Here is a 10,845-nt window from a genome sequence, read left to right as displayed (position 1 = left end):
TATATATATATTATATTTAGATCCTCTTTAAGTGTTTTCGTATTATATAAGAATAGAATTATCGATAGAATTTTAAATAGAATTCTATCTTGACTTTTGACAGTATTATAAATCATCTAGAATGAGTTTTAGATATAGAGCTTTAGATATAGAGTTGCAATATTGTGTTACTTTTTATTTGAATAAAATACAGATAAAAAGCAGCGAATTGTAATCGAGATACCAAAGAGAGAAACTGCAATATTTTCTGCTGGTATCTACCGAAATGGCGCGTGAGACACAATGTAATGTATGTACAATGTGTATACTGGTGCCATCCTGATATTAACGTACAATTTCTTGATTCTCTTGTGCCAGGTGCCAGAAGGCACCGCAATATCCGTACTCTCGGTGGTTAAGTGCAATGCATATATAGGCACTGCACTTTACGATCAACGCGGCAGCTATACCTCTTTATATACTGCACTTGCGCGAATTCGCTCGAGATTAAGGCAAGTGGCAAGCTTTCTAAAGTGTAGAAATAAAAGCCAACTTTTCCAATTGCCATCACTTTATACGCAGTGATATGTATTTAATTTTTCTATGAGCTGCGATCACATAACTTTTTGTGCAACTCCCTCCAACAGTTGAAAATCTCAATTCTTTCTATATTGATAATCATGTAATCTATGTACAATTTATCGTAATTGAAAATTCAGATTTTGTCTAAATTTCTAATTACATGTTGTAATTACGAGTCTTTGAAGATTTAAACTTTTTCTAAATTTTTAACAAACAATTGTTATTGACTTTTATTAGTTATTGACTTCAAAGAAACTATAGAATTTATTATGACTCTGTATTATAAAGCTCAGTTTAGAAAAAATATTAATACATATATATATAATTTATGTCACAATTTTAAATAGAATTCTATTTATAAATCAATAAGTATAGTCGTATAGTTAATATTTTGTTAATTTTCCTTTAAATTCCTTCAACTTCTTATTTGGATTACTTCTTTCTTATATTTTAACGGAAAGAATAATCTTTGACATTTCGAGAGACATTCAAGACTATCAGGAAGGTATATTAATGCGAAAACTTTCTCACCGATCCTGTCACCTGTCGTGGGAGGACTCTTATCCTGTGCGTGATGGATTCTGGGATCGGACTGCGACAACTGCCACGCCTGATAAGCCGTGTTGAAGGCCTGCGCCACAGTCAGCGTCACTGTCTGCGCCATTTTTCTCTTCGGGCAAAGAAATGCATGGCACTCCATCGTCTCGTTGAGATTCGTCGCGATGAACGCGAACACGTGATCGTGCGTCGCGTCCGCCGAGCAATACGAGATCCTGAATTAAAAAGACAACAGAATAAAAATTAGAATTACCAGAATAAGTTTTTCAAATTAATTCATTCTCTTTATACAAAAAAAAAAAATAAAAGAAAAATTATTTTAATAAGAAATTAATTTTTTTTTTTAACTTAATGTGTTGGATAACATTTTTATTTTCATTGAAAGAAACCACCACATTAGTGGCTTTCGCGCGCTTTGATAATATGTATTTTAATAATAGCGATAATTTAAATCTTTCGTGTGACGGTGCACCAGTAGTCTGCACGCACATCCGGCGAGACGCAACTATGATATGCAAATCCACGCCCATCGCTCGCAGCAGCAGCCACTTCCGTTTATGTCGCACGACAATATTATTCGCCGTGTATAGTAGTCGAAAATTTGCTGGAGGGCACTTAGGCGAGTTCTAAATTCCCTAAGGGAAACGAAAGTAATACGCGGCATGAGCGAGATGCACCATCAACGGTTACAAAAGAATGGATACAGTGAGCTGACGTTTTATGAGCTCAAGATAAAACTCTTATCTTTTGTTTTAGATAACAAGCTTAGTGTACTACTCATAATCAATTTACAATCAAATCAGGTTGTAATCAAGTTATAATCAATTAATAATAACCATATATTGCGTATAATATAATATAATCATATAAATTTCAAAATGTTTAATATTATATATCGCGAAAAATAGATACATATAATACTAAACTAATAAATAATAATTCAATACATACGAAGGCGATTCTTTGTACAAAAATAATAGTACAAGAATAATTTTTGTTTCTTTGCACAAAGCTTCTTTGTAAACACCGATTTTTCTTCAATTTTTTTATTCTCTTTCTCGTGTTTTTTTTTCTTTCTTCACTCTTTCTTCTCTCCTTTAATCTCTTTTCCTTGGCTCTCTTTTAGTATCGCAGAGTTTTTAAAGTTACGCTATTACAGGCGAGAGCCGATAACGCCATCGGCTCCGAAATAATGCTCTTTAATGCTTTTAATCCCACGGCTTAATTTTATTCAGCCGCGCGTCTTTGCACGCTGGTTAATTAACTCGCCATTAACGATGCCGAGCGGTGAGATTAAGAGAATTTATAACCGACACGTCAACCCTCGCCGCGCTCGTTGTCGTTCTTTTTTTTACGCGTCCCGTGAAATTTCTCGTTCGCCACTTTAGCGCATTATGCGCTAGAGGAACAAAGCCAACCGCCCCGGCGGGCTTTCAACGTAACAATGGAAACCACCGTCTGGTATTTCACTGGTCGGTCTAACGAGTCCGCGGGATCATTATCGCGAGAGAAGTTCGTTTCATTCGTACATTCGTTCGCACCGCGCGAAAATTCGGCGAGGCTCCTCCAAAACGCGATGCATTTCTCGACCTTTCCATTGTACACCTTTCTGTCCCTGCCACTTTCATTATACATGTAACATATTTTTGTAACAATCCGGTCGAACAACGCTTACTTTTTTATATTTCAGAGTTAAATAAATTCTTTAATATTTATTAAACATCCGTCAATTACACATTAAAATGCATTAATTTAGCGTTTTACTGAACATGAATGAATTTTTTTAGAATAGCACGCTGATCTTTCAGACTGGTATTACAGAGAGTTAAAATTACATTATACTTCGTGCTAGTAATTTTTAATGCGATATGAAGAATAGCAAAGACAGATACAATTGAAAGATTCTTAACTGTGGAACTTGGTTCGAATTTTTTAGATCCACTTCTTATAAATGTAGATAACTAGTGACTGTAAGAATTCTGCATAAACATATAAATAGATTGATAAAGTTATGAATAATATATAATAAAATGAATGTATGTAAAAACAGAATGTGAAATATCACTTTTTTACTCACAACACGCATTTACAATTAAATTTTACATTTAATTTCAACAACATGTATATTTAAACCGTTATTCAGTTTTGCTATTAAAATAATTTTTTTTTTTGATAATTAAAAAATTTTGAACGCGCATTTACGATGAATAAAATGAGGACTAACGAAATCATTATCAGTGAACACTACGCGTTTTATAATTCTTTCGGCCATTAATAAGAAAATATCGCATAATCTGCAAATCGAACGACAGCTTGACAAGCTAAAGAGAGAGAGAGGCTTCGTGGGCCGGAAATAGTCTCGCGCCTGTAATTTCCTGTAACAAATATCAAAATCGCGTACGCTCGCTGCACCATCACGTCGTCATTATGTGAAATTATTGATGCATTCCCAAGCGTACATATATCTATATATACAATGAATATAATTCAACATTGGATCGCAAAACATGCAGCAAACTGGCGAGTTTCACTTCGCGCGATTAAAATTTCAGTCCGGCTAGCGTGTGGAAAACAATTATTCATTATCGTGATTCGTTCGTCAGAGATTTTTTTTTTTTTTTTAAAGAAAAATGTACGTTATTTTTTAAATGAAATTTATATATTTATTTATATATTCTAATTTCTAATTATATAAATTATTAATCTCTAATACCATCTCTCACATAAGTGCTTAAAAAAGTTTTATCTATATATAAGCTTTAACGTAATACAGCATGTTAACAAATTTTTTAAGTTAATATAAAGTAAACTGTTAATCTCGTATTAAGATTAATCTGTGATTTAATAGTTAATGATTATATTCTCACCTGTATATCGATACTTGAAGTTGATCCTCTTCGGTGGCTAAATCCGTCATTCTAATTCCTTTCAAGCTCACAGCCAAAGAGACTCTTTGCAACTTTTTTCCGCTCGCCTTCGCCTGTAATAATTAAACCAAACAAGATACAAAATTATGCACCATAATTAAGCCATTAATAAAAGAATTTAACTTAATAAAAATATCTTTATTCTCCCTGTGACATTTTTGTTTTAAAACTTAATAATATAATCTAATGTAACATAAAGAAAACAAAAATACATAATATATATTTTTTACAAAAAAACAGAATAATAGTCTTCATTTTGAAGTTTTCTTTATGCCATCACAAACATTTGAACATTAAACATGTAAAGTTTTAATAAAGAAGAATACTTGTAATAATAAAATATAATATATTTTATTTTTAATCATTTTATACTTTTATTTGTAATTATAACATTATTATTCTAATTTCTAATTAATTCAGCTTATTTTAAAATTAAACAATAATTTTTTATATGTTCTAAGATTTAACATGTATGTCTATAGAAAGAATAGAGAAAGTAAAGAGAAAAATCTGCAAGAACTTTAATTAACTTTTTATTAAACCAACTTTCCCTTAATTCGTTTCCTGATATCTACAGCTGGCAAAACATCCCTCTTCTCTGCCATGTGAATATCCAAATCTCAAGATCATCTGATAGATCATCTGATCGAATAGTGAATCTCTATCGATTTCGTTCTATTGGATCGACAACAATTTCGTTGTTTGCTCAAGCAGAAGGCGATATTTACTGAAGCACCTGGAGTAGATGCATGTGCCAAGAGTAAATCCGTGGTGTAAATTCGAGTAAAGTGAGGCAACGGCTCCATTACCTTTTTCGAAAATCAAACATCTTTCGTTGTGCTAAACTTGAGCTCTCTCGCGTCGCTCCATTGCAACGCAATTACGGGTCTTCGCGCGGATTAAGTGGTCCATTTAACGATTTAACTCGCGCATGGAGATTCCGCTGCCTTAATCGCAAACGTCGCACGAGAGATTCCGGAGCGTTTCCCTAATCCGATAATTCTGAAGCGGATTCCGCATAGGGTCTCTCTGTCACGGACGCGTTATTGTGAAAGGATACAGATTCGCTTAATGTCTTCGCAATCTAATTAAATTTCAGAAACACATATGTATCGCGCTCGGAAATACTAATTTTGTAATATACTATATAATATACTATGAAAATGCCATAAATAAAATTTAGAAATTTCATTCAATTTAAATTGCAACTTTTGTCTCGTATAGAAAAAATTAAGGCTGCAGAAGAAATATCGTATAGGCTTTCCTGTATATGAAAAAAAGAATTTAATAAAAATACCAAATAAGCTTTTCTGTGTATATAAAAAAGATTAATAAAAATATCAATCTAATGATATTTGTACGACTCACGTATTAACATTATTGCTTGATGATAGAAAATATTTATCTAGAAATGAAATCATTCTTTAATTTATACATAATCGACGTTAAAATGATTAAATCTGACAAGAAGTTAATTATGCGATGAAAATGCAAACTTTGTATGTATTAAATTCCATATTTGTGATTTATCAACGATGTATTAACAATGTTAACATTTGTAAAATTATTTCGCATGACACTCGAGCTTTTAATTAAATTCTTTACTCGCTTTTATTTAAATAACAATTACCAGAATTAAGCGAAAAGAGGATTGATATTCACGTTGTTTCGAGCAAAATCCGTGGAAATATTTGCACATAAAATTTCGCAATGGATTAACGAATCCTTTCGCAAGGAAAGAGAAACCTTACGCAGCGATAACTAAACTTGAATCCCATTAACACACAAATCCTTTTATCTTCATTTATTTTTTAATACAATATAAATAATATAACATAAGGATTTTTAATTTTATCGCATTTAATCTGCAACATAAGTGTGTCTGTTAAATTATATTTTTGATAGCTATTTGTTATAAGAAATCGGATCGAGCAGATATTTCGTGCTCTTTTTTTAAATATTCCATATGATTCCATATGATTAAATATTCCAAATTAAATATCCCAATTTATTTTATCATAGCTTATTTCAAGAAGTGATTTGAGAGTTAAACTTAAAATTTTTTAACGCAACTCTCAAATTCTCTCTTTGCAACTTTTTTTCATTTATGATTTTACAAAGTAAAATCCTCATCCAAGATGCGCTTTACTTCTCCTTGACGAAGCAAGCAACGAAAGCAGCGACTTACGTCTCTAGCAATTATTTATATCTATATTAATCCGGATTACATATACGTTATAGTAATCTAGGGCGTCTGTACCAGTAGGTTCTTGCTCGCAAACACTGAATAGCATTATCAGCGAGAACTTGCCGGAGTTGTAGGTTATAGGTAGCAACTGCATGACGGAAATGCGGAGTTGCCTTTATATGGTTGCGACATGGCAAGATGATGCTGTTGCACACAATAACTTCTGCTTCGCAACAGAAACATCTTAATCAGTAACTTATTAAAGTAAATTATTTCAAAAATACAGAAATAAAAGCGCTTTTCTGCATTTTAACAATCGGCGTGTGAATTTCCAAAAAATATTCAAAATTGCAATGAATTCAGTATACATATAGATGGCAAAATGAAAATTGTATAAATTTCACAAATTATTGCAAATTAGTTTTCTTTAATGAAAGAGACGTAAATAAGCAACAGGATTTATCGTTGTCAACGTGAAACAAAGGCTGCCATAGAGATGGAAAGGATGCCCATCCAATCCAGTAAACCAGTAAATGAATGCGATGCTGCGAAGAGGAACTAACAATAATGGACGCAATTACGTAGGTACAAAAGACGATGAGAGAGGATCAATCGAAGCAGACGAACCCGAAGGGTCAATTAGCGCAAAGACGAAGTGCAATGAACACTTCAATCCGGAAGTTGCCGATGCGGGATACGATTGGATGCGTCGGAAAACTTTCAAATCAGTCCAAACCGAGAGAGTTCGCAAAAAATAACTGTTTGATCGCGTTGCAACAAGAGCGCTCGAATGAACACAGTTTAATGCAATACTAACGACCTACGTGCAATGCATACCGCAAGATACACTCGTATTTTTCATCCCAATCTATAGTATATATATATATATATATATATATATATGTATGTGTGTGTGTGTATAGTTAGATCGTATTTTTGAAGCTCTGATAAATAATATGTAAAAAAAGAGATAATTACAAATTGAAATTACAAAAGATTCCTGAGAATTTAAATAATGTGAAAGGCAATGTTTTAGGAAATTGTGAAAAAGAGAGACAAGGGGAACTGAAGAGAAGTGAGGAAGATAGAATTATGGATTAAACTTCTTTATAAGATATATTTATATTATATTACGGACTAAATGAAAATTTGTTAGGAAAGATAAGGGGACACGTGAATAAGAGAAGAGATGAGTGTTTTATACAATAATTCTGAAATACAAAATAAACATAATATTGATTGAGCAGTATAGTATAGAAGATAGTAGTATAAAGAAGTAGGTAGGGAGTATAAAAAAGGTTGTGATATGTAGAATAAGAAATGTATGTAAATTTGGATTTAGGCGGTAGTAACATTTTATGATACGAATGTAGATCACTGTAAAGAGTAGAATAAAAAAGTAATGACACGTAAGAAAGATAGATAGGTTTAAGTTTAGTAATATATACGGTAACATATAGGTATACGGTAACATTTTAACAGAGAAATTCTCAGCCGGTGAGCATGAGATACGGATGGAAATGTATGGTTAAGTGAAATCGTAACCCAAGTCCTTCCTTGGCTTTTGTCAACTAAAGTAAATAAATTCTTCAGAAATTCTGCAAATAATAATTTGTTATAAATATTTAAAAAATATCACGGAAAAATGCAAGCTGTTCAATAATATCAGAAATTACAGGTATATTGTTGATATTCATGTAAGCCATTTTTATTGTAAATATATAATTAGACATTGTAAATTTATTTTTATCAAATCTATGTATAAATAATGCAAATACTGTAGATTATATTTATTGTGGAATAAGAGAAATTTTAATGTATGCGTTTCCATCGTGTGTTGACTGAATCTCTTCATTAATAACTGCATCGGGAGGAAATTGCCGAAATACATACATACATTACCGCTTTCTGCAATACTGTTCGTGCAATCTCGCAGTATGAGTTGTAATCACTTCGAAATTGGAATTATATGAGACGCGGACGAAGTTTCGTTATTAATTAATCATGTTTCTCGGAGATCGCTACTAAATTGAATAAATTCATTCTCCTCTATCGATTACACTATTCAACAAGGATTTCGCTGTCAAAATAGATTGAGAAACTGATAGAACTTTGTAATTTCATGTGACAATTTCTTCTATCAATCATTGCCACAATTAAATCATTTTTTAATCGTTTTTGTTATAATATGTTATTGTTACTCTAACGCTGGGTTGTTCCACCTTTCGATAAACTTCAGCTCACTGTATTATAGTGAATTCGGTTGGACACATTGGTGCGCACTAGTGCATATTAAAGCTGTTGTATACTGACTTAATCTGTGTAAAAGTAAAATATAAATATTTCGGATTATAAAATATAAATTTTACTTAACACCACAATAAAATGTATTAAGGATTTTATGATTTCGTTTTTTTACATTTATATTAAACACATATTTTTACATCCATGACGGCTTTAATATCCATTAGTGCGCACTGAGTGTATTCAATTGAATTCACTATTATTTCTTATTCTTCTCTTTTTATTCTTGTACTCTTTTGTTTATCTAAAATAAAAAAATTACCAGTTTATCCGAAGATAAAACAACCGGATCTAATTTGCATGTAATTTTAATAAATAAACAACATTTAATATCGATCTTCTATTAATTATTAAAATATCTGAATATATACTGTATACGAAGTGTACGAAATTTCTTCAAAATAAATTGGAAATTTTTATCAGAGTAAATTTTTTCTCAATCGACATCCATATTTAATAAAACGTCAAAAATCGCGAGCTTGATAGTATTTTTGCGTACAAAAAAAGCGATACTAGTTTTGTCGAAAGCAGTGCTCGCAATATTTCATATATGTACAAAGACAAAAGTAATTAGTGGACGAGTGAAAGTTGAATCAATTAAATAACGGCAATTCTCATTAATTTTTTAATATGCCTTTTTGTAAATTTTTTTGCCTTCAATGTTCTTGAACATTGGCAGGCATGATTTGCAAAACACATGATCCAAGTTTCGACTATAAATCTTTAACGTCAATCGCTTGAATCTAGATGACATTAACAACAAAAAAGAAAAAGGAGAAAAAATAATAAGAACACCGTGACAGTCGTGACAGAGACAAAGCAGCGAATAAACATGGCGCAAAGTAATCACGCTTCATTTTCATTAGCTCTATTAACGAACCCGTGGCTATGCGCGAGAAATTAGTACCTTGCAATTTCAATTAAATTCTCTTCACGGCGGTTGCGTTGGAAAATGGTTGAAAGTAAATTACACGGTGCGATACAATTTCAATGATAAATAATACAGTGCAATTTCCAACGCAAGCGGCAAACTTGCTCGCTCTCTCTCTCTCTCTCTCTCTCTCTCTCTCTCTCTCTCTCTCTCTCTCTGTCTCCCTCTTTTTTCTCTTTTTTTTCTTTCTCTCTTCCTACAAATATTAGATTTGAAATTGAAAATTTTGGGCAAAATGTTATTAATTGTTTGTTATATAAATATAATATAAATAGATACATAGATTCAAATAAAAAACTAAAAATATTTCTACATATAATTTTCTACGTGTTTTTTACACTAAAAAAATACAATTTACATACTTTTTAAACAAATTTTATTATATTTCTTTGAAATGTTATATTTCTTTGCACCCTAAAGTGAAATTAAAGAAATGAACTTTAATAAATTATATTATAATTTAAATGCATTAATCATAGATGTGACAGAAATTTAACGTAGTCTAACCTTTTCTTTCTTTGTATTTATAACAAAATTATTATTTTGTTATATCTAAAAAATCAAAGAAAGTAAATTGGAAGAATATAGAAAAAATATTATCCAAATTTAAAACATTTCGTGACAATCATAAAGAAATTGCAAATCTGAAAACGCTTTCTCTAAGATAAGTTTAAAGAGTAAATTGTGAAAAACATTCTAACGTATTGTATGGTACGTACCATGGTAATAACGGTTTTGATGGCTTCCGCAGTGGCTTCCTCACTCGAAGGCGTTTCGACAAGAGTGCTGCCCAAATATTTGAGGGTGAACCTCGCCTCAGACGCATCCTCAGATTCCTCCCCGTGCGTCGTGCTCGTCGAACCGCCACCCTCCACGCACTCACGGCTGTTCGCCAAAGCCCATTCCTCGCATAGCTCTGAAAGTTAATGCCAAGTGGGATATTCAGACGAAATCGATGGGTGAACAAAACCTATTTCGTGAAGATTGATCGTATCGCGGAATAAAAAAACTACCTTCAGTTCAAATCAGCACGAAATTTCTCATGAAATATGTATTTTGTTGTGCGAATATTACGAAAAGAGAATTAATTCTAAAGAGATTGTAATTCTAAAGTCTTCAATTCAGAAATTTCGTAAAAACTAAATATTAAATCCGTTTCGTTAAATTTATGGATAGAAGTAACACAAGGGTTTTTCGAGATTATAGCAAAAAGACGTGGACAAAAATTCGAAAACTTTCGCTCTGTACAGATAACGAGTCCGACGGTGATAAATGCTGTGGTAAACGGAGTGACCAATGCAACATTAGTCCAGGTTCGTGCAACCACATAGCTAGCCTCGTTGTCTGTCTATTTTGTGACAGGAATGGCCGCGCAC

General features: G+C 32.1%; 1 protein-coding gene across 2 annotated transcripts in view; it reads right to left on the bottom strand.

The window, feature by feature from the left end:
- Positions 1–10,845, bottom strand: part of LOC108751473 (low density lipoprotein receptor adapter protein 1-like) — a 71,450-nt gene that overhangs the window by 3,028 nt on the left and 57,577 nt on the right. For both annotated transcript variants that reach the window (XM_018491702.1, XM_018491701.1), the window contains exons 2-4: positions 10,189–10,385; positions 3,987–4,099; positions 1,093–1,334 (exon numbers count right to left, since the gene is read on the bottom strand). In XM_018491702.1, coding sequence (XP_018347204.1) covers positions 1,093–1,334; positions 3,987–4,099; positions 10,189–10,385 — 552 coding nt within the window. The remainder of the gene's footprint in view (positions 1–1,092; positions 1,335–3,986; positions 4,100–10,188; positions 10,386–10,845) is intronic.

Source organism: Trachymyrmex septentrionalis, unplaced genomic scaffold (genome assembly GCF_001594115.1).
Source record: "Trachymyrmex septentrionalis isolate Tsep2-gDNA-1 unplaced genomic scaffold, Tsep1.0 scaffold44, whole genome shotgun sequence".
Classification (NCBI taxonomy): domain Eukaryota; kingdom Metazoa; phylum Arthropoda; class Insecta; order Hymenoptera; family Formicidae; genus Trachymyrmex; species Trachymyrmex septentrionalis.
Note: the sequence above shows the minus strand (reverse complement) of the source record. Positions and strands in the feature narration are given on the sequence as shown.